General features: G+C 57.9%; 2 protein-coding genes across 6 annotated transcripts in view; both read left to right on the top strand.

Annotated features, from left to right (window-relative positions):
• Nucleotides 1-3764: 3764 nt before the first annotated feature.
• The window catches only part of ATP5MC1 (ATP synthase membrane subunit c locus 1), a 122245-nt gene continuing 102705 nt past the window's right edge, over nucleotides 3765-23304 (top strand). Inside the window, exons 1-5 of one of the 3 annotated variants that reach the window (XR_009420030.1) lie at nucleotides 3765-3876; nucleotides 4968-5016; nucleotides 6618-6692; nucleotides 7567-7736; nucleotides 10806-10981. Coding sequence is in view for 1 of the 3 variants with exons in the window: in XM_059488990.1 (XP_059344973.1) it covers nucleotides 4978-5016; nucleotides 6618-6692; nucleotides 7567-7736; nucleotides 10806-10920 (399 nt within the window). In the remaining 2 variants the exon portion in view is untranslated. Of the gene's footprint in view, nucleotides 3877-4062; nucleotides 4117-4967; nucleotides 5017-6617; nucleotides 6693-7566; nucleotides 7737-10805; nucleotides 10985-23304 lie in introns of those variants that run through there. The other 2 variants (XM_059488990.1, XR_009420031.1) reach the window with 2 other exon arrangements.
• Nucleotides 13871-23272, top strand: UBE2Z (ubiquitin conjugating enzyme E2 Z). 3 transcript variants are annotated; one of them, XR_009420029.1, is made up of 8 exons: nucleotides 13871-14199; nucleotides 15614-15686; nucleotides 16770-16957; nucleotides 17250-17361; nucleotides 18089-18201; nucleotides 19259-19349; nucleotides 20772-21129; nucleotides 21445-23272. XR_009420029.1 is itself a non-coding variant. In XM_059488951.1 (7 exons), exons 1-7 carry the CDS (start codon nucleotides 13871-13873, stop codon nucleotides 20943-20945), a joined length of 1080 nt encoding a protein of 359 aa, XP_059344934.1. In that variant the 3' UTR covers nucleotides 20946-21205. The 3 variants fall into 3 exon arrangements, 1 of the variants encoding a protein (XP_059344934.1); XR_009420028.1 differs by having other exon boundaries at nucleotides 21441-23272; XM_059488951.1 differs by lacking the exon at nucleotides 21445-23272 and having other exon boundaries at nucleotides 20772-21205.

The following is a 23304-nucleotide window of genomic DNA, read 5'->3' as shown; positions in this document are numbered from 1 at the left end:
ACTGGGAACGACCCCCGGGACCGGGAGCCTTCTCCTGCGCCTCGGGGCGGAGCCCATGGATTTGGGGCGGGCTCCCTGGATCAGCCCCAAACCCAGGGAATCCGCCCCAAACCCATGGGATCAGCGCGTCTGTCCCCGCTGTCCGTGTGTCCCCCTGACCCCGCTGTCCGTGTGTCCCTGCGGCAGCCCCGCTGTCCCCGCTGTCCGTGTGTCCCCTCTGTCCCCCTGACTCCGCTGTCCGTGTGTCCCTGCGCTGTCTCCACTGTCCGTGTGTCCCCCTGTCCCCGCTGTCCGTGTGTCCCCCTGACCCTGCTGTCCGCGTGTCCCCACTGTCCCCCTGACCCCCGTGTCCATCTGTCCCAGTGCTGTTCCTGCTGTCCGTCTGTCCCCCTGACCCAGCTGTCCGTGTGTCCCAGCGGCAGCCCGTCTGTCCCCACTGTCCATCTGTCCCAGCCCCTGTGTCCCCTGTGTCCCCCTCACCCTGCTGTCCGTCTGTCCCCGCTGTCCGTCTGTCCCCGCTGTCCGTCTGTCCCCGCTGTCCGTCTGTCCCAGCGGCAGCCCGTGTGTCCCCGCTGTCCGTGTGTCCCTGCTGTCCGTGTGTCCCTGCTGTCCCCCTGACCCCACTGTCCGTCTGTCCCCGCTGTCCGTGTGTCCCTTCTGTCCCCTGACCCCGCTGTCCGTCTGTCCCAGTGTCAGCCCGTCTGTCCCTGCTGTCCGTGTGTCCCTTCTGTCCCCTGACCCCGCTGTCCGTCTGTCCCCGCTGTCCGTGTGTCCCCGCTGTCCCCTGACCCCTCTGTCCGTCTGTCCCAGTGTCAGCCCGTCTGTCCCCGCTGTCCGTCTGTCCCGCCGTTACTCCGAGGCCACCCTGGCCAGCGATTACAGCCGCACCATGGACCACGTGCTGCGCAAGAACTTCGTGGAGTGGCTGCTGGCCCGGCGCGAGAAGAAAAGCCAGTGAGCTCCCCAGTTCCGGAATTCCCAAATTCTCCAATCCCCCAATTTCCCCGATTCCCAAATCCCCGAATTCCCCTATTCCTGATTTCCCGAATCCCCCAATTCCCAAATCCACAATTTCCAAATTCCCAGCAGCCCCCAATCCCTCAATTCCCGAATTCTTGGATTCCTGAATCCTCAATTCCCACATACCTGAATTCCCAAATTCCCCAATTCCCAAACTCCCCAATTCCCCAGTTCCAGAATCCCCAAATTTCCCAATTCCTCAAACTCCCAAATTCCTAAATTCTCCAATTCCCGAATTCCCAAACTCCCCAATTCCCAATTTCCTCAAATCCCCAATTCCTGAATCCCCCAATTCCTCAATTCCCAAATTCCCCAATCCCCCAAATTCCAAATTCCCTAACTCCCAATTTCCCCAATTTCCTCATTTCCCCAACTCCCAGATTCCTGAATCCCCAATTCCCCAAATTCCCCAACTCCAGAACCCCCAAATTCCCAAACTCCCAATTCCTCAAATTCCCCAATTCCAGAATCCCCAAATTCCGCAATTCCCAAATTCCCAAACCCCCAATTCCAGAATCCCCAAATTCCGCAATTCCCAAATTCCCAAACCCCCAATTCCAGAATCCCCAAATTCCGCAATTCCCAAATTCCCAAACCCCCAATTCCAGAATCCCCAAATTCTGCAATTCCCAGATTCCCAAACCCCCAATTCCAGAATCCCCAAATTCCGCAATTCCCAAATTCCCAAACGCCCAATTCCCCAAATTCCCCAACTCCAGAAACCCCAAATTCCCAAACCCCCAATTCCTCAAATTCCCCAATTCCAGAATCCCCAAATTCCGCAATTCCCAAATTCCCAAACCCCCAACTCCCCAATTCCCGAATCCCCAACCTCCCCAATTCCCAATTCCCACCATCCCGGCTGTTTTCCCCTCTTTGCCATTGGGATTTTCCCATTTTTTCCCATTTTTCCCCCCAAATCCCCATTCCCATCCCTCCCTCCGGGATTTCCGCCACAGCGGGATCCCGGCACCCTCTGCTGGATTTTTGGGATCATTTCGGGAATTTTCCCGTTTTCCCCACTTTTCCCTGTCCCAGTGACGGCGCCGAGCTGCTCCGGAGGGAGGCGGAGACCCCAAAAGGGGCCGGGGATGGGGAAAATTCGGATTTGGGAACCCCGGGAGCCAAAGGGTTCCTGGGGTGGCTCTGGAAAAACCGGGACAGGCAGAGGTGAGGCCGGGATTTGGGGTTTTTTATGAGAATTTGGGTTTTTTAAATGGAAATTTAGGGTATTTTTGGGGTTCCTTTACATGGAATTTGGGGGAGCAGTCGGGTTTTTAATGGAAGTTTGGGTTATTTTTGAAGGGTTTTTTAAATGGAATTCAGGGATTTGTTGGGTTTTTTAATGGGAATTTGGGGATTTGTGCAGAATCTGGGGTCTTTTTGGAGGTTTTTTATGGAATTCGGGGGATTTGTTGGGTTTTTTATGGGAATTTGGGGGATTTTTGGGACTGGTTTAATGGAATTCAGGGATTTGCTGGGCTTTGTACAGAATTCCAGGGTACTGTGGGGTTTTTAATGGAACTAGGGAGGATTTGTTGTGTTTTGTACAGAATTTGGGGATTTTCTTGCTGTTATTTTTACGGAATTTGAGGATATTTGTTGTTTTTACACTTTTCCATAAAAACACCTCCAGAAATGGGGGTTTGGGGTGGGGGACAGGAGCCGATTTTGGGGTTCCCTGAGGATTTTGGGGCCAAACCCTCAGAAAACCCCATCCCAGCATTCCCAAAACCCAAAGAATTTCCCCATTTCCAGACGAAATCCAACTTTTTGGGGTCTTTACCCCAGCAAGAAAAGATTAAAATTGAACGTAGGACTGGGAGAAGGAGGTGCCAAACCAGGAATTTTTTTTCCCTTTAATTCTGTTTTCAGAGAATTAAATTTCAAAATACTTATTTTAAAATAAGTATTTTTAAATATAAATTAAATTTTTTTTTAATTTTTTTTTTTCAGTTTTCCAGCTCTGGAAGGCTCCGAGGGCCTGAGGGAATTTTGGGAGCAGGAATTCCTGACGTGGCTGCTGTCGGGCGAGCTCTGCAGGGCCACGTGAGTCCCCGAAATCCCAAAAATCCCCCCAAATTTAAGGGGTTTTTTTTGTGATCACATTCCCAAAGAAGCCTTGAGGGGAATTTTTAGGAATTTTGGGGTTTTTTTCCCTAGCAGGGCCGCGTAGCTCCAGGATTTCCATGGAATTCCCACAGGCACGGCGGGAGGAGCAGGTGGTGAAATAAAGGAGAAATAATAACAAAAATGACAAATAGTAATAATAATACAGGAGTTATTATATAAAAATAAAGGAGTTTAATCCCGAGCTGAAATGCGACGTTTCTGACCCCACAGAACCCTTCCTGGTCCTACAGAACCTTCTCTGATCCCAAAAAACCTTCCCAGATCCCACAGAATATTTCTGGTCCCACACATCCTCTTTTTAACCCCACAAACTCTCTCTGACCCCACAAACCCTTTTTAACACAAAAAACCCCTTTTAACACAAAAAAACCCCTTTTAACCCCACAAACTCTCTCCTCACCCCAAACCCTCCCTCACGGCACCGGCCCCGCCCCTTCCCGCCCACCGCCAGATTGACACCTGCCTCACCCAATCACCGACCGCCACCGCCCTCAACCCACCAATCACCACCCTCATCCCCGCCCCTCCCCACCCTCCTCCTTCCCGCCATGCCCGGATGCGGGGAGGCGGGGTTTTCTCGGCGCCCGGCCAATGGGGAGGGCGGGCGCGGGCGCGCGCGCGCGGCGGCAGCCAATGGGCGCGGAGGACGCCGGGGGGGACACGGCCAAGGTGACGCTGCCCACAGAGCCGCCGCCGCCGCCGGCCCGAGCGGACCCCGCGCAGGTGGGACCCGGCCCGGCCCTGCCCGCCCGTCCCGGGGCTGCCGCGGCTCCCGGGGCTGCCGGGCAGGGCTGCGGGACCGGCCGGTGCTCGCTGGGGTCGTGCCCTTCGCTGCCCGGCGGGCGGTGGGGCCTGCGCTGCCCTCGGGGGTTGTGAGGGCGCTGGTGTGGGAGGGAGGGCGGGCGGGAGGAGCCGACCGGGACAGGCACCGAGCGGGGATTAACGGGAAGGACACGAGGCCGGGTGAGGGCGGAGGGACAGCCGGGGACACGGAGGGGACGGGGAGGTTAAAACCATGGGGACACGGGCATTAAAGCCTCGGGGACACGGTGCGGACAGGGTGGGGTTAAAACCTTGGGGACAAGTCGGGACACGGAGGGGTTAAATCCTTGGGGACACGGTGAGTCAAAACCTTGGGGACACGGTGGGGTTAAAACCCTGGGGACACAATGGGGTTAAAGCCCCGAGGACACAATGGGGTTAAAACCTTGGGGATATTGGGGACAAAATGGGGTAAAACCTTGAGGACACAGTGGGGTTAAAACCCTGGGGACACAATGGAGTTAAAGCCCCGAGGACACAATGGGGTTTAAAACCTTGGGGACATTGGGGACACAGTGGGGTTAAATCCTTGGGGACAGTTCGGGACATGGTGGGGTTAAAACCTTGGGGACATTGGGGACACAGTGGGGTTAAATCCTTGGGGACAATTCGGGACATGGTGGGGTTAAAACCTTGGGGACATTGGGGACAAAATGGGGTAAAACCTTGAGGACACAGTGGGGTTAAATCCTTGGGGACACAGCGGGGTTAAAGCCCCGGGGACACAGCAGGGTTAAATCCTTGGGGACAGTTCGGGACATGGTGGGGTTAAAACCTTGGGGACATTGGGGACAAAATGGGGTAAAACCTTGAGGACACAGCGGGGTTAAAGCCCCGGGGACACAGCGGGGTCAGTGGGACAAAGCCCTGGGGACACAACCTTGGGGACAGTGCCCCGGGCTGGGGACAGGGGTGGCCCGGTCACAGCAGCACCGGCGATCCCGTTGTTTTTGTTTGAGTTTATTTACAATTTCTGCGTCTTTCTGTGGCAGATCCAGCACCATGCAGGCTCCCGTGGCTCTCCTCAGCTCCCCAGCGCTGGTAGGTGCTGCCCTGGCAGGGGATTTGGGGAATTGGGGATTTGGGGAATTGGGGATTTGGGGAATTGGGGATTTGGGGAATTGGGGATTTGGGGAATTGGGGGTTCCTCCCCTGCCCGAGCTGGATCCGGGCGGTTCCAGCCTGGCTCTGAGCAGGGAGGGAGGGGACAAGGTGACCTCTGGTGACACGTGTGAGTGGCTGGCATCGAGCTCAGCCCCGGGGCTGGGAGCAGCAGCAGAGCAGGGTTCCCTTGGGTGGCTCTGGAATCCCTTTTTTTTTTTTTTTTTTTTTTTTTTTTTTTTTTTTTTTTTTTTTCCCTGGGAGAAAATGGGGGGAAAAATGGGAATAATGGGATTTCTGGGGCTGGCACCTGGCCGTGCTCGGCCTGGGGGGTGTGGGGTTGGTCCAGGGGGTTGGGACAGAAACACCTGCATTGATAACCCCTCATTGGCCAATTTTGGGGTGTTTTAGGGGGGTTTCAGTGCTCCATAAAACACCTCCATTGGTAACCCCTCATTGGCCAATTTTGGGTCGTGTCTAGGACGTTTTAGGGGGATTTCAGTGCTCAATCAAACACCTGCATTGATAACCCTATATTGGCCAGTTTTGGGTACATTGGGGTGTTTTAGGGGGGTTTCAGTGCTCCATAAAACACCTCCATTGATAAACCCTCATTGGCCAATTTTGGGGTGTTTTAGGGGGGTTTCAGTGCTCCATAAAACACCTGCATTGATAAACCCTCATTGGCCAATTTTGGGGTGTTTTAGGGGGGTTTCAGTGCTCAGTAAAACACCTGCATTGATAACCCCTCATTGGCCAATTTTGGGGTGTTTTAGGGGGGTTTCAGTGCTCCATAAAACACCTCCATTGGTAACCCCTTATTGTCCAGATTTGGGTCGTGTCTAGGATGTTTTAGGGGGATTTCAGTGCTCAATAAAACACCTGCATTGATAACCCTATATTGGCCAGTTTTGGGTACATTGGGGTGTTTTAGGGGGGATTTCAGTGCTCAGTAAAACACCTGCATTGATAAACCCTCATTGGCCAATTTTGGGGTGTTTTAGGGGGGGTTTCAGTGCTCCATAAAACACCTGCATTGATAACCCCTCATTGGCCAATTTTGGGGTGTTTTAGGGGGGTTTCAGTGCTCCATAAAACACCTCCATTGATAAACCCTCATTGGCCAATTTTGGGTCGTGTCTAGGATGTTTTAGGGGGATTTCAGTGCTCAATCAAACACCTCCATTGATAACCCTATATTGGCCAGTTTTGGGTACATTGGGGTGTTTTAGGGGGGTTTCAGTGCTCAGTAAAACACCTGCATTGATAAACCCTCATTGGCCAATTTTGGGGTGTTTTAGGGGGGTTTCAGTGCTCAGTAAAACACCTCCATTGACAAACCTTCATTGTCCAATTTTGGGATTTTTTTTAGGGGGCTTTCAGTGCTCCATAAAACACTTGAGGCTCTCCTGAGGGTCGGGAATGCTGAGCTGTGCTCGCAGGGAGCGGCTGCAGGGTCTGGGTCGGGGTTTAGGGCTGGTTGGGCTGGGCCGTGCCGGTGTCCCCAGGTGTCCCCAGCTGTCCCCGTGCTGTCCCCGCAGTTCCGCTGCTGCTCCAGGGCTCTGGCCAGGCCCGTGTCCGTGGCTGTGTTCAGCAGGCCTGAGGAGAGCGCGCAGGTGAGGCGGCCTGGCCTTGGGCCCCGTCCCCATCCTTCATCTTCCATCCTCATTGCTGTCCTCATCCTCATCCTCCTCCTCCTCCTCATGCTGTTGGGCAGGACTAGCGCCCCCGTTCCCATGCTAAGTGCCAGCCCCGAGCTGTCCCCTGTCGTGTCCCCGTGTCCCCGAGCTGTCCCCGTGTCCCGCAGGTGTCGCTGCCCTGCCCCGTGCAGCCCTGGCAGCAGTTCCGCAGCAGCGCCGTCCCCGTGTCCCTGAGCTGAACCTGGCTGTCCCTGCCCTGTCCCCTGGTGTGTCCCCATGTCCCCGAGCTGTCCCCGTGTCCCTGAGCTGAACCTGGCTGTCCCTGCCCTGTCCCCTGGTGTGTCCCCATGTCCCCACTGTGTCCCGCGGCTCGCCGCTGTCCCCGTGTCCCCATGGCCGTCCCCGTGTCCCTGAGCTGTCCCTGCCCTGTCCCCTGTCGTGTCCCCATGGCCGTCCCCGTGTCCCTGAGCTGTCCCTGCCCTGTCCCCGTGTCCCCGTGGCTGTCCCCGTGTCCCTGAGCTGTCCCTGCCCTGTCCCCTGTCGTGTCCCCATGGCTGTCCCTGCCCTGTCCCCGTGTCCCCATGGCTGTCCCCGTGTCCCTGAGCTGTCCCTGCCCTGTCCCCTGTCGTGTCCCCATGGCTGTCCCCGTGTCCCTGAGCTGTCCCTGCCCTGTCCCCTGTCGTGTCCCCATGGCTGTCCCTGCCCTGTCCCCGTGTCCCCATGGCCGTCCCCGTGTCCCTGAGCTGTCCCTGCCCTGTCCCCGTGTCCCCATGGCCGTCCCCGTGTCCCTGAGCTGTCCCTGCCCTGTCCCCTGTCGTGTCCCCATGGCTGTGCCCCGCGTGTCCCGCAGGTGTCGCTGGCCGCGCCGCAGCCCCGGCGGCAGTTCCGCAGCTCGCCGCCGTCCCGGGACATCGACACGGCCGCCAAGTTCATCGGGGCCGGCGCCGCCACCGTGGGCGTGGCGGGCTCGGGGGCGGGGATCGGCACCGTGTTCGGGAGCCTCATCATCGGATACGCCAGGTGAGACACGGGTAGGGGGACAGGGACAGGGGACAGACAGGGGGACAGGGACAGACAGGGGACAGGGGGTGGGCACCGTGTTCGGGAGCCTCATCATCAGATATGCCAGGTATGGGGACAGACAGGGGGACAGGGACAGACAGGGGGACAGGGACAGACAGGGGGACAGAGCATCAGCCCCGTGTTCGGGGGCCTCATCATCGGATACGCCAGGTGGGACTGCCCCCAGAACCGGGGTTTGGGGCCATTCCCCGGGGTTTGGGGCCATTCTGTGGGGTTTGGGGCCATTCCCCGGGGTTTGGGGCCATTCCCCGGGGTTTGGGGCCATTCCCTGGGGTTTGGGGCCATTCCCCGGGGTTTGGGGCCATTCCCCAGGATTTGGGGCCATTCCCCGGGGTTTGGGGCCATTCCCTGGGGTTTGGGGCCATTCCCCGGGATTTTTGGGCCATTCCCTGGGATTTTGGGGCCATTCCCTGGGATTTTGGGCCATTCCCCAGGATTTGGGGCCATTCCCCAGGATTTGGGGCCATTCCCCAGGATTTGGGGCCATTCCCCAGGATTTGGGGCCATTCCCCAGGATTTGGGGCCATTCCCCAGGATTTGGGGCCATTCCCCAGGATTTGGGGCCATTCCCCGGGATTTGGGGCCATTCCCCGGGATTTTGGGCCATTCCCCGGGATTTGGGGCCATTCCCCAGGATTTTGGGCCATTCCCCAGGATTTTGGGCCATTCCCCAGGATTTGGGGCCGGCTCTGTGTGGGTGTGTGGAACAGGAAGGGTGTTAAGGGCTCGGGATATCAATGGGTGTGTGGTGCAGCATTCCCTTAAAAATTAATCCCCCGTTCCCCTAAAAATGGTTCTCTAAAATGGTCCCTATTCCCCTAAAAATTAATCCCCCATTCCCCTAAAAATTATCCCCTCTTCTCTTAAAAAAACCCCATTATTCTATTAAATTAATACATTATATTAAAACAATCAATTTTCCTCTTAAAATAATCCATTTATTTAAATAATCCATTCTTCTCCTAAAAAGAATCCACTGTTCTTTTAAAAATAATGCACTCTCTTAAAACAGCTATTCTAATAGGACAGTGTTATTATCTCAACATAATCTATTCTATTAAAATAATCTCATTATTCTATTAAAATAATTATTTTGTTATGGTAATCCGTTCTATTAAAATGATTCTTCTCTTAAAATAATCCACTAATATTCAGTTAAATATTCAATTAAAATAATCCAATAATATTAAAAATATAATTAATTAAATATTAAAAAATATAATTAATTAAATACTCACAAATATAATTAATTATTCTGTCAAATGAATCCGTGACTCTGTTAATTGTTTGAATGCACCCTCTGACTGATTGCCACCTTCCCTCTGGAGCTCTGCTGGTCCTGGAAGAGATTGGAAAAGATTTCCTGGTGTCATTCCCTGGTTTGGGGCATCATTCCCCGTTCCCCTTCCCTGGTTTGGGGCATCATTCCCCGTTCCCATTCCCTGGTTTGGGGCATCATTCCCTGTTCCCATTCCCTGTTCCCCTTCCCTGGTTTGGGGCATCATTCCCCGTTCCCATTCCCTGTTCCCATTCCCTGGTTTGGGGCATCATTCCCCGTTCCCATTCCCGTTTCCACTCCCCATTGCCCTGTTCCCCCTTCCCCATTCCCCTTCCCCATTCCCGTTCTCGCTCCTTTTCCCGTTCCCATTCCCCATTTCCATTTGCCCATTCCCCATTTTCCCATCCTCATTCTCACCCTATTCCCATCTTCAGGAGCCCGTCCCTGAAGCAGCAGCTCTTCTCCCCCATTTCCCCGTTCCCATTTCCATTTTTTCTCACCCCATTTCCCATTCCCATTTCCAGGAACCCCTCTCTGAAGCAGCAGCTCTTTTCCCCATTCCCATTTCCCATTTCCCCATTTCCCCATTTTCCCATTCCCATTTTTCTCGCTCTGTTCCCATTGCAGGAACCCGTCCCTGAAGCAGCAGCTCTTCTCCCCCATCCCCATTCCCATTTCCCCATTTTCCCATTCCCATTCCCATTTTTCTCACTCTATTCCCATTCCCATTTCCAGGAACCTGTCCCTGAAGCAGCAGCTCTTCTCCCCCATCCCCATTCCCATTTCCCCATCCCCATTCCCATTTCCCCATTTTCCCATTCCCATTTTTCTCATTCTATTCCCATTCCCATTTCCAGGAACCCGTCCCTGAAGCAGCAGCTCTTCTCCCCCATTCCCATTCCCATTTTCCCATTCCCATTTTCCCATTCCCATTTTCCCATTCCCATTTCCCCATTCCCATTTCCCCATTTCCCCATCCCCATTCCCATTTCCCCATCCCCATTCCCATTTTCCCATTTTTCTCACTCTATTCCCATCTCCAGGAACCCGTCCCTGAAGCAGCAGCTCTTCTTCCCCATTCCCATTCTCATTTCCCCATTCCCATTCCCATTCCCCTCCCCATCCCCATTCCCATTCCCATTTCCCCATTTTCCCCATTTTCCCATTCCCATTTTTCTCACTCTATTCCCATTTCCAGGAACCCGTCCCTGAAGCAGCAGCTCTTCTCCCCCATCCCCATATTCCCATCCCCATTCCCATTTCCCCATTTTCCCATTCCCATTCCCATTTTTCTCACTCTATTCCCATTCCCATCCCAGGAACCCGTCCCTGAAGCAGCAGCTCTTCTCCCCCATTCCCATTTCCCCATTTCCCCATCCCCATTCCCATTTCCCCATCCCCATTCCCATTTCCCCATCCCCATTCCCATTTTCCCATTTTCCCATTCCCATTTTTCTCACTCTATTCCCATTCCCATCCCAGGAACCCGTCCCTGAAGCAGCAGCTCTTCTCCCCCATTCCCATCCCTATTCCCATTCCCATTTTCCCCATCCCCATTCCCATTTTTCTCACTCTGTTCCCATTCCAGGAACCCGTCCCTGAAGCAGCAGCTCTTCTCCCCCATTCCCATTTCCCCATTTCCCCATCCCCATTCCCATTTCCCCATCCCCATTCCCATTTTCCCATTTCCCCATTTTCCCATTTTTCTCACTCTATTCCCATCCCAGGAACCCGTCCCTGAAGCAGCAGCTCTTCTCGTACGCCATCCTGGGCTTTGCGCTGTCCGAGGCCATGGGGCTCTTCTGTCTGATGGTGGCATTCCTCATCCTCTTCGCCATGTGACGTCCCCGGGGACAGCCCCTGCTGCTGCTCCTGCTCTCCTGCCAGTAAACCACGGATTTCTCTACGGAATTCCCACTTTTGGGCCTTTCTTGCCTTTGTTTTTCACTTTCCGGGGGGGAGGTTTGGGGTGGGAGGTCCCGGCTGTGGGGTGGGAGTGGGAAGGTGGAGTTAAATCTGTAAAAAAAATCCTCCCCGAATCTGGGAAAGCAGAGGCTGGGGTTGGGTGTTGGGATGGAATTCCCAGAGGAACCCACAGATTTCTCTGCGGAATTCCCTGGTTTTGGGGCTCTTTTGCCTTTGTTTTCCACCTTTTGGGGGAGATTCGGGGTGGAAAATCCCAGCTCTGGGGTGGGAGTGGGAATGGGAAGAGAGGAAGATGAAGATGGAGTCAAATCTCTAAAAAAATCCTCCCAAATCTGGGTCCTGAGAAAGCAGAGGTTGGGCTTGGGGGCTGGGATGGAATTCCCAGAGGAACCCACAGATTTCTCTACGGAATTCACTGTTTTGGGGCTTTTTTGCCTTTGTTCTGCACCCTCTGGGGGAGGTTTGGGGTGGAAAATCCCGGCTCTGGGATGGGAATGGGAAGAGAGGAAAATGAAGATGAAGTTCAACTGAAATCTGCAGAAATCCCCCCAAATCTGAGAAAGCAGAGGCTGGGATGGAATTCCCAGAGGAAACCACGGATTTCTTTATGGAATTCCCTGCTCTGGGATTTTTTTGCCCTTATTTTTCACCTTCTGGGGGAAATTCGGGGAGGAAAATCCCAACTGAGGAGTGGAAAGCGAAGGTGGAGTCAACTCAAATCTGCAGAAATCGCCCCAAATCTGGGTCCTGGGCAAACCAAGCTCCACGAGGAGACGTTGGGGTGGATATTGGGGAGAATTCCTGGGAATTCCTGGGGTGTCCCAGGCCAGCTCTGTCCCTGGGTGGGATTCCAGGTCCCTGCCCTCCCAAATCCCCAGGAATTCTGGCAATTCTCAGCTCTGGAGCTCTCCAGAATTGCCACAAATTCCCCGGAGCTGAGGGATTTCAGCCCCAGCTGGTCCCTGCCCTGTCCCTTTGAAATCCTGGAGCAGATCGGGGAGGAGAAATTCCCAAATCCCACCCAAATCCCACCCCAATTCCCTTTGGGATTTTGGGAGAGGCTGAGCTGAATTCCCACCCCAATTCCCTTTGGGATTTTGGGAGAGGCTGAGCCGAATTCCCACCCCAATTGAATTCCCACCCCAATCCCCTTTGGGATTTTGGGAGAGGCTGAACTGAATTCTCACCCCAATTCCCTATGGGATTTTGGGAGAGGCTGAGCTGAATTCCCACCCCAAATTCCCTTTGGGATTTTGGGAGAGGCTGAGCTGAATTCCCACCCCAATTCCCTTTGGGATTTTGGGAGAGGCTGAGCTGAGTTCCCACCCCAATCCCCTTTGGGATTTTGGGAGAGGCTGAGCTGAATTCTCACCCCAATTCCCTTTGGGATTTTGGGAGAGGCTGAGCTGAGTTCCCACCCCGAATTCCCACCCCAATCCCCTTTGGGATTTTGGGAGAGGCAACCGCGCCTGGGAGGAAAGGGAGCCCGGAGGGAGCTTGGCTCGTTACCCGCTTGGAGTAATTAAATTAATTAACGCAGCAGCCGCCGCTCGGCCCAGAGCCTGGGGCAGCGGCTGCGACCTTGCTGGGAATGGGGACACGGGAATGGGAGTGGGACAGGGGGAGTGGTGGCTCTGTTCGGGGACATTCCTGGGGACATTGCTGGGAATGGGACACGGGGATGGATGGAATTCCTGGAGGGTCTGAGGAGAAGTCACTCAAAAATCTCCGGGGTTTGGAGGAAGGTTTGGCTGTGGAAACACAGGGACAGCCCTGTGGGAATGGTTCCAGAGCAACAACAACAGCAACAGCGACAACACTGTTACCTGGGCTGGGTTACAGTAATCCTCCGGGAGCGGGAAACACAACTCCCGGGATACAGAACTCCCGGGATACACAATTCCTGGCAATGGGATACACAATTCCCGCGATGCACAATTCCCGGGATACAGAATTCCCGGTGTCCGCGGGATGGGATGCAGCCCTGGCACAGCTGCTCAGGCCCCTGGAGGGGCCGAAAGCCCGAGGAGAGGCGACACTCGGGGACACGGTGTGCAGTGGTGATCCTGGAACCAGCGAGAAGAAAGGATCCAGCGGGATCGTCCCATCCCAGGGAATATCCCAAACGGGAACGGATCCAGCGGGGTGATCCCAACTGGGAACGGACCCAGCGGGGTGATCCCAACTGGGAACGGATCCAGCGGGGTGATCCCAAACGGGAACGGATCCAGCGGGGTGATCCCGAATGGGAACGGATCCAGCGGGGTGATCCCGAATGGGAACGGACCCAGCGGGGTGATCCCAAACGGGAACGGACCCTGCGGGGTGATCCCAACTGGGAACGGACCCAGCGGGGTGATCCCAACTGGGAACGGATCCAGCGGGGTGATCCCAAACGGGAACGGATCCAGCGGGGTGATCCCGTCCAGCTCCCGGCCCTGCCGGACCCTCCCCAGTCCCACCCTGCCGTAACTCTGAGCCTTGTCCAACCGCTCCCGGAGCTCCGGCAGCCCCGGGGCCGTGCCCGTTCCCCGGCCAGTGCCGATCCCGGAGGATTTTCCCACCCTTTTTGTTCCCATAATCCCGCCGTGTCCCCAAAACGACAAATTCCCCCAAAACCCCGAATTCTCCAAATTCCCCCAAAACCCCGAATTCCCCGAATTCCCGTTTCCCCCTCCGTCCGGCCAGCCCTCCCGCCCGCCAGGGGGCGCTGTGTCCGTGTCTCCCTGCCCGTCCCCGCTGCGGAGGAGCCGCTCCCGCCGCCGCTCGGTGGTGCCGGGGGCGGGGAGCGTGGGCGGCGCGGGGCCGCTCTGGCCGCGCGCCTCGGTGGTGCGGAGTCCCGGAAGCGGCGCGGGCCGAGGCCGCAATGGCGGAGAGCCCGGCGGCCGAGGACGCGGCCCCGGCCCCGGCCGCGGTGCTGGCGGCGGGCGGCGGCGGCGGCGGCGGCTCCCCGAGCGCCGCCGGCTCCGCGGGCGCCCCCGGCGTGTTCATCCCCGCCGAGCTCTGGGCGGCCGCGGGCTTCGGCGCGGCCGCGGCGCCCGGCACCGGCGTGGCCCCCGGTAGCGGCGGCGCCCCGATGGCGGCGGCGGCGGCGGGGGCCGCGCTCCTCACGCACTCCGCCTTCTGGGACCCCACGGTCAGCGGCGACTGGGACAGCGAGCGGCCCAGCCCGGCCTGCCTGCTGCGGATCAAACGGTGAGCGGAGCGGAACCGGGACCGGCACCGGAACCGGCAGCGGCACCGACAGCGCGGGGCCCGGGCGCGGAGCGCGGCGCGGGCGTTCGGCTCGGCCCCGCGGCCGGTAACGGGCCCTGCGCCGCACCGGGTACCGCGTACCGGGCATGGGACAGCGCCGCGCCCTGCCGGTGTCCCGGGACAGACACGGGGACTGGTCCCGGTCCTTCCCGGTGTCCCGGGACAGACACGGGGACTGGTCCCGGCCCTTCCCGGTGTCCCGGGACAGACACGGGGACAGGTCCCGGCCCTTCCCGGTGTCCCGGGACAGACACGGGGACTGGTCCCGGCCCTTCCCGGTGTCCCGGGACAGACACGGGGACTGGTCCCGGCCCTTCCCGGTGTCCCGGGGCTCTCCCGGACACGTTTGGGTTGGGAGGGTCCTTGGGCAGCTCTGTCCGAGGGAATTCCTGCCCGGGATCTCCTGAAATTCCCTGCCTGGGGAGAAGGGAAGGATTCCTGGGAATATCCCGGGAATGTCCCGGGAAAGGCTGGGCAGGGGCAGGTGAAACCGCTCCTCACCTGATGGAACCCGGGACAAGCTCCTGGGAGAATCCACGGCCGCAATTCCGCTGGATTTTCATTTTGGTTGGAGTTGCTGGTGCTGGATGGAGGTGGGGAAGCTCCAGGGGGGAAGAGTTCCTGGAGGGATTCCAGGGGGATTCTCAAGGATTCCAGGGGGGATTCCAGCCGTGATTCCTGAGAATCCCAGCCGTGATTCCCGAGGATTCCAGCCAGGATTCCTGAGAATCCCGGTCATGATTCCCAAGAATCCCAGCCATGATTCCGGGGGATTCCAGCTGTGATTCCCGGGGATTCCAGCCAGGATTCCCGAGAATCCCAGCCATGATTCCGGAGAATCCCAGCCGTGATTCCTGAGGATTCCAGCCGTGATTCCTGAGAATTCCAGCTGGGATTCCCGAGAATCCCAGCCGTGATTCCTGAGGATTCCAGCCAGGATTCCCGAGGATTCCAGCCAGGATTCCAGAGAATCCCAGCCGTGATTCCTGAGGATTCCAGCCGTGATTCCTGAGAATTCCAGCTGGGATTCCCGAGAATCCCAGCCGTGATTCCTGAGAATCCCAGCCGTGATTCCCGAGGATTCCAGCCAGGATTCCCAAGGATTCCAGCCAGGATTCCTGAGAATCCCAGCCGTGATTCCCAAGGATTCCAGCCAGGATTCCCGAGAATTCCAGCCGGGATTCCCAAGGATTCCATGCCTGGGCTGCCTTTGGGGCTGTGCCCGAGGATCTCACCCAGAGCCGGGACCAAAGCTCCCCGGTCCCGGTTTAAATCCCGGTTTAACTCCCGGTTTAACTCCCGATCCAGCCCCATCCCGGCCCGTTCCCGGCTCATTCCCGTTTCCCTTTCCCAGGGATATCATGTCCATCTACAAGGAGCCGCCCCCGGGCATGTTCGTTGTGCCCGACCCCCACGACATGACCAAGGTGAGGAGCCCTCGGGGGCCCCAAAGCCCGGCCGGAATCGCCCTGGGCGGCCTGGGGAGGGTCTGGATCCCCGGGATGGGATCCAGGGCTTTGGGAATGCCGGAGGGTCTGGGAATGAAGGAGGGTTTGGGAATGTTGGAGCCCTGGAGAGTCCGGGAACTCCAAAGAGTTTGGGAACGCCAAAACGGAGTGTTTTGGAACGCTGGAGGATTCGGGAATGCTGGAGTGTTTGGGAATGCTGGAGAGTTTGGGGAATGCTGGAAGGTTTGGGAACGCTGGAGGGTCTGGGAATGCTGGGACCGTGGGGAGTTTCAGAATGCTGGAGGGCTTGGGAACTCCAAAGGGTTTGGGAGCCCTGGAGGGCTTGGGGAATGCTGGAGCCAGGGAAGGTCTGGGAATGCCACAGGGCTCGGGATCCTCAGCGCTCGGGAATGCCGCAGGGTTTGGGAACTCTGGAGGATCCGGGAATGCCGCAGGGCTGGGGAGCCGCAGGCTTTGGGGATGCTGCAGGATTCAGGAACGCCGCAGGCTTTGGGAATTCTGGAGGATCCGGGAATGCCGCAGGGCTGGGGAGCCGCAGGCTTTGGGGATGCTGCAGGATTCAGGAACGCCGCAGGCTTTGGGAATTCTGGAGGATCCGGGAATGCCGCAGGTGTGGGGAATGCCGCAGGGTTCGGGAGCACTGGAGCCGTGCAGGGTTTGGGAGCGCTGCAGGGTTTGGGAATGCTGCAGGTGTGGGGAATGCTGGAGAGTTTGGGAACGCCGCAGGGTTTGGGAATTCTGGAGGATCTGGGAATGCCGCAGGTGTGGGGAATGCCGCAGGGTTTGGGAACACTGGAGCTGTGCAGGGTTTGGGAGCGCTGCAGGGTTTGGGAATGCCGCAGGAGTGGGGAATGCTGCAGGGTTCGGGAATGCTGCAGGGTTTGGGAGCGCTGCAGGTGTGGGCAATGCTGGAGGGTTCGGGAATGCCGCAGGTGTGGGCAATGCTGGAGGGTTTGGGAGCGCTGCAGGATTTGGGAACGCCGCAGGTGTGGGCAATGCTGGAGGGTTCAGGAGCGCCGCAGGTGTGCGCTGTCCCCGCAGATCCACGCGCTGATCACGGGCCCCTTCGACACCCCCTACGAGGGCGGCTTCTTCCTGTTCCTGTTCCGCTGCCCGCCCGACTACCCCATCCACCCGCCCCGCGTCAAGCTCATGACCACGGGCAACAACACCGTCAGGTTCAACCCCAACTTCTACCGCAACGGCAAGGTCTGCCTCAGCATCCTGGGGTAAGCGGCGCCTAGAGGGGTGCCTCGGTGTCCTGGGGTGAGCGGGGCTTAGGGTCTGCCTCAGCATCCTGGGGTGAGCGGCGCCTAGAGGGGTGCCTCGGTGTCCTGGGGTGAGCCGGGCTTAACGGGGTGCCCCAGCATCCTGAACCGGACAGAAGGACAGCACAGTTGAGGCTGTGCTGGGGAAGTCTGGGTCCAGGGTCAGGCCCAGCTGTGCTCCCCAGGTCTCTGGGCTCTGCCAGAGGTGGGGACGGTGCTCTAGGTTAATTAGTGACTCGGTTAATTGTCGCAGCACGTGGACAGGCCCGGCCTGGAGCCCGGCCCAGAGCATCTCGTCGGTGCTGATCTCCATCCAGTCGCTGATGACCGAGAACCCGTACCACAACGAGCCCGGCTTCGAGCAGGTCAGACTGGGCTGGCACTGGCACTGGCACTGGCTGGGATTGCAGGCTGGGATTGGGATTGGGATTGCAGCCTGGAACTGGGATTATAGCCTGGAACTGACTGGGATACGGGCTAGGACTGAGATTATAGCCTGGGATTGACTGGGGTACAGGCTGGGACTGACTGGGAACCCAGCCTCAAACTGGGACACGGGCTGGGATTGACTGGGATTGCAGGCTGGGACTGACTGGGAACCCAGCCTGGAACTGGAATTACAGCGTGGAACCGGGATTACAACCTGGGACTGACTGGGGTTCCAGGCTGGGAATGACTGGGAACCCAGCCTAGAATTGGGATTATAGCCTGTAGCTGACTGGAATTCCAGCCTAAAACTAACTGGGATTACAAACTGAAGCTGGCTGGGATTCCAGCCTGGAACTGGGATTACAGGCAGGGGCTGGCTGGGATTCCAGCCTGGAATTAACTGGGGTTATAGCCTGGAATTAACTGGGATTATGGCCTGGAACTAACTGGGATCCCAGCCTGGAACTAACGGGGATCCCAGCCTGGAATTAACTGGGATTATAGCCTGGAATTAACTGGGATTATAGCCTGGAACTAACAGGGATCCCAGCCTGGAACTAACGGGGATCCCAGCCTGGAACTAACGGGGATCCCAGCCTGGAACTAACGGGGATCCCAGCCTGGAACTGGGCCCTGCCCTGTCGTGACCCTGTGTGTCCCCAGGAGCGGCACCCCGGGGACAGCAAGAACTACAACGAGTGCATCCGGCACGAGACCATCCGCGTGGCCGTGTGTGACATGCTGGAGGGAAAGTGCCCCTGCCCCGAGCCCCTGCGGTACGGACGGACACGGGGACGGACACGGGGACGGACACGGGGACAGCTCCAGGGGGACCAGGGCACCTCAGGATCCATTCCCAGCCGTCATTCCCGAATTCCCGGGAGCGGACCCTGCACAGGGAATGTGGGAATGTGCAGGACGAGCTCTGCGGGAGGAGGGAGGGGAGCGCAGCTGCCATGGCCAGGTCCCCAGGCTCTGTCCCCTCGGGCCGTGGTGACCGTGTCCCCCGTGTCCCCTGTGTCCCCTGTGTGCCCTGTGTCCCCATGGGCTGTGGTGACCGTGTCCCCTGTGTCCCGTGTCCCCTGTGTCCCTCGGGCCGTGGTGACCGTGTCCCGTGTCCCCTGTGTCCCTCGGGCCGTGGTGACCGTGTCCCCTGTGTCCCCTGTGTCCCCTGTGTGCCCTGTGTCCCTCAGGCCGTGGTGACCGTGTCCCCTGTGTCCCCTGTGTCCCCATGGGCCGTGGTGACCGTGTCCCCTGTGTCCCCATGGGCCGTGGTGACCGTGTCCCCCGTGTCCCCTGTGTCCCTCGGGCCGTGGTGACCGTGTCCCCTGTGTGCCCTGTGTCCCCATGGGCTGTGGTGACCGTGTCCCCTGTGTCCCCATGGGCTGTGGTGACCGTGTCCCCTGTGTCCCCTGTGTCCCCATGGGCCGTGGTGACCGTGTCCCCTGTGTGCCCTGTGTCCCCATGGGCCGTGGTGACCGTGTCCCCTGTGTCCCCATGGGCTGTGGTGACCGTGTCCCCTGTGTCCCCATGGGCTGTGGTGACCGTGTCCCCCGTGTCCCCTGTGTCCCCATGGGCTGTGGTGACCGTGTCCCCTGTGTCCCTCGGGCCGTGGTGACCGTGTCCCCTGTGTCCCCTGTGTCCCCATGGGCCGTGGTGACCGTGTCCCCTGTGTCCCCTGTGTCCCCTGTGTCCCCATGGGCTGTGGTGACCGTGTCCCCCGTGTCCCCTGTGTCCCTCGGGCCGTGGTGACCGTGTCCCCTGTGTCCCCTGTGTCCCCATGGGCCGTGGTGACCGTGTCCCCTGTGTCCCCTGTGTCCCCTGTGTCCCCAGGGGCGTGATGGAGAAATCCTTCATGGAGTACCTGGACTTCTACGAGGGCGTCTGCAAGGAGAGGCTGCACCTGCAGGGCCAGACCATGCAGGTGAGGGGGACACACGGCTGGGGCCACATGTGGGGCACAGCTGGGGACACAGCTGGGCACAGCTGGGCGTGGGGCTGAGCCTGGACAGATGTGCAGCACCGGGGGAATTCAGGGATGGGATCCACGTTCTCCTGGGGGAGTTTCAGAACCTTGTCCAGGGGAATTTCAGGATCCTGTCCCGGGGAATTTGAGGAGACAGAAGGAATTTCAGGATCCTCTCCATGGGAGTTTCAGGATGGGGGTCTTCTTCTCCAGGGGGAATTCAAGGATGGGATGTTCTCCAGGGAGAGTTTCAGGGTCCTCTCCAGGGGAAATTTGAGGAGACAGAAGGAATTTCAGGATCCTATCCGGGGGAATTCCAGGATCCTGTCCAGGCGGAATTCAGGCATCCTGTCCAGGGCAATTTCAGGATCTTGTCCTGGAGGAGTTCCAGGATCCTTCCCAGTGGAATTTCAGGATGGGGATGTTCACCAGGGGAATTCAAGGATCCTCTCAAAAGGGAATTTCAGGATCCTGTCCAGGGGGAGTTCCAGGATCCTGTCCAGGGGAATTTCAGGATCCTGTCCAGGGGGATTTCAGGATCCTGTCCAGGGGGAGTTCCAGGATCCTTCCCAGTGGAATTTCAGGACCCTCTCCCCTCAGGCTGGGATTTCCCGGTGGAATTCTCCCCATCCCTTCTCCCAGAGCCCCCCACCCCTCACTCCGCGATTTGCCCCCTCACTCCCGCTGTTCCCCCCTCACTCCCGCTGTTCCCCGCTCACTCCCGTTGTTTCCCCGCTCACTCCCGTTGTTTCCCCGCTCACTCCCGCTGTTCCCCGCTCACTCCTGCCCGTTCCCCGCTCACTCCCGTTGTTTCCCCGCTCACTCCCGTTGTTTCCCCGCTCACTCCCGTTGTTCCCCGCTCACTCCCGCTGTTTCCCGCTCACTCCCGCTGTTCCCCGCTCACTCCCGTTGTTTCCCGCTCACTCCCGTTGTTTCCCCGCTCACTCCCGCTGTTCCCCGCTCACTCCCGTTGTTTCCCCGCTCACTCCCGCTGTTCCCCGCTCACTCCCGTTGTTTCCCCGCTCACTCCCGTTGTTTCCCCGCTCACTCCTGCCCGTTCCCCGCTCACTCCCGTTGTTTCCCCGCTCACTCCCGTTGTTTCCCCGCTCACTCCCGTTGTTTCCCCGCTCACTCCCGTTGTTTCCCCGCTCACTCCCGTTCGTTCCCCGCTCACTCCCGCTGTTCCCCGCTCACTCCCGTTGTTTCCCCGCTCACTCCCGCTGTTTCCCGCTCACTCCCGTTGTTTCCCGCTCACTCCCGTTGTTTCCCCGCTCACTCCCGTTGTTTCCCCGCTCACTCCTGTCCGTTCCCCGCTCACTCCCGTCCGTTCCCCGCTCACTCCCGCTGTTCCCCGCTCACTCCCGCTGTTCCCCGCCGCAGGACCCGTTCGGGGAGAAGCGCGGGCACTTCGATTACCAGGCGCTGCTGGGGCGGCTGCAGGCGCTGCGGGCGCGGCTGCAGGAGCGGCAGCAGCAGCAGGACAGCGCCGACATGGACTCGGAGAGCAGCTCCTCGGAGGCCGAGCCCGAGCCCCCGGGCTGCCCCCGCGCCTAGCGCGGCCCGGCCCGGCCCGGGACTGCGGCACAGCCGGGCCGGGGCGGGAGAGCCGCGCCCGCGCCTCCTCCTCCTCCTCCTCCTCCTCCTCATCCCCGCCTTCATCCCCGCCTCCATCCGCCCCGAGGAGAATCCCCAAAACAGAGACAGAGCCCAGCTCGGGACAGGCTCCTCTCGGACAAAGGTACTTCCTGGCATGTGGCATCAGGTTGTTTTTGGGGTTTTTTGGACAACACCTGCACTGGTTGGGGTTTATTATTTCTTTTTTTTTTTTTTTGTTTTGGTTTGGTTTTTTGTTTTGTTTTGTTTTGTTTTTTTTTTTTTTTTTTTTTTTCCAGGTTTATTTTTATTTTTTTTTTCCTCCGTTCAATTAAAGAATGAGCTCTAGACTGCAAATCCTTGAGAGCTTTTGTGCTCCGGGGCAGGGAGGGAGCGCTGGGACGGCCCCGGGCGGGGCTGGGGAGAGCTGGGGCCTCCCTGGTGTCTCTCTTCTAGGCAGACCAAAGATAGAGGAATTCTCCCTGCTGGAATCTGGGGCTCCCTCCCCAGAGCTCTGCTCCAGCCCTGGGGCCCTTTGGAGACTTCATGGGAACTGCAGGAATCCGTGGATTTGTGCGCCCCGGAGGTTTGGGCGAAGGGAGGATGAGATCAGGTCGTTGTTTCTGTGGTACCGAATTCAGCCTTTTTTGGGAGGGGTTCTCTCCTGCTGGAGCTGTGCTGGAATTCTCTGCTTCCCCCCTCGGGTCGGTGTCACCCGCAGTGTCCCCTCCTGTCCCCTCCCTGCCTGCGCCGCCCCAACCCAGGGGGACAATTCCAGCTGGGCTCTGGGACAGACAGACTCACTCCTCTGCCAAACCTTGTGAAATCCTGCGGTTTTGGGGCCGCCGAGAGCCCGTTTCTGGGAGATGTGTGCTGTGGGTGGCACGGGGAGGTGGCAGTGGCAGTGCCACCCTTCCCCAGCCCGGCCTGGAGGTGACAATTGCCACTGGAGCAGGAGCTCAAGGCTTCACTTTTCATTGTAGGGACACGAAATTGCACAAAATCCCGCCCAAAATCCTGCCCAAAATCCACCAAATCCTGCCCAAAATCCTGCCCTGGCCCATCCCCTCCACACCAGTTGGGCCCAGTTTGGATCCTGCTGGTGCTGGGAGAAGTTCCCAGCCTGGATCCTCATCCCGAGGGGCAGCAGGAGCCCAAATCCCACAAATCCCCTGGGAGGATTCGGATTGCAGCAGCAGCAGGAAGGTGGGAAATGGGGAATTTTCCTGGTTGGAAATGGGGAATTTTCCTGGCTGGAATTGGGGAATTTTCCTGGTTGGAAATGGGGGATTTTCCTGGCTGGAAATGGGGGATTTTCTGGTGGAAAATGGGGAATTTTCTGGTTGGAAACAGGGAGTTTTCCTGGTGGGAAATGAGGAATTTTCCTGGTTGGAAATGGGGAATGTCCCTGGTGGGGAAATGGGAGTTTCCCTGGTGGGAAATGGGGATTTCCGTGGTGGGAAATGAGGAATTCTCTTGGTTGGAAATGTGGATTTCCCTGGTAGGAAACTGGGAATTTTCCAGGTAGAAAATGGGGAATTTTCCTGGTTTAAAATGGGAATCTTCCTGCTGGGAAATGGGGAATTTCCATGGTGGGAAATGAGGAATTTTCCTGGTTGTAAATGGGGAATTTTCCAGGTGGGAAATGGGAATTTTCCTGATGAGAAACGGGAATTTCCAGGTGGGAATTTTCCCTGGTGGGAAATGGGAATTTTCCTGGTAGGAAATGGGGATTTTCCTGCTGGGAAATGGGGAACTTCCCTCGTTGGAAATGGGAAATTTCCCTGGTGGGAAATGAGGGAATTTCCGTGTTGGGAAATGAGAATTTCCTTGGTAGAAAATGGGGAATTTCCCTGGTTGGAAATGGGGAATTTTCCAGGTGTGAAATGAGGAATTTCTGTGCTTTTCCCAACACCTGGGGAATTGTTTCCCCTCTCTTTTCCCAATCCGGGGCTGGTTTGGGTTTAACCCTCGAGGGGAGGCTGAGCTGCCACCCCCGGGGAGGGGACGGGACGGGACGGTGCCACCTCCTCCTGTCCCCTCTGTCCCCTGGGCGGGGCTGGGGAGCTTTTCCAGCCTTTCCAGCATTCCCAGCGCTGGGAATTCCGTGTCCCAGCCTGTGGGGTGTCCCCAGCCCTCGCTGGACCTTTGGGCAAATGGAATTGCAGGGGCTGGAACGGAGCTGGAACCAGCGCTGCACACGAGGCCCTGGCAGATCCCTGCTGGTTTCTGTTGTACAGAAGAATTCCAATTATTCCAATTATTCCCGTGATTTTTTTTTTTTTGGTTTGGGGTTTTGTTTTTTTTTTGGGGGGCATGG

Source organism: Ammospiza nelsoni, chromosome 26 (assembly GCF_027579445.1).
Source record: "Ammospiza nelsoni isolate bAmmNel1 chromosome 26, bAmmNel1.pri, whole genome shotgun sequence".
NCBI classification, from domain to species: Eukaryota; Metazoa; Chordata; class Aves; order Passeriformes; family Passerellidae; genus Ammospiza; species Ammospiza nelsoni.
The sequence above is the reverse complement of the archived record's forward strand: the minus strand, read 5'-3'. Positions and strand labels throughout refer to the sequence as shown.

What these genes read in the sequence shown, in the direction of transcription:
- UBE2Z (XM_059488951.1), top strand. Translation starts at nt 13,871, where the DNA reads ATGGCGGAGAGCCCGGCGGCCGAGGACGCGGCCCCGGCCCCGGCCGCG. An exon ending in TGCCTGCTGCGGATCAAACG is followed by an intron (nt 14,200 to 15,613) that starts GTGAGCGGAGCG and finishes TCCCTTTCCCAG; the next exon opens with GGATATCATGTCCATCTACA. An exon ending in GTCTGCCTCAGCATCCTGGG is followed by an intron (nt 16,958 to 17,249) that starts GTAAGCGGCGCC and finishes TAATTGTCGCAG; the next exon opens with CACGTGGACAGGCCCGGCCT.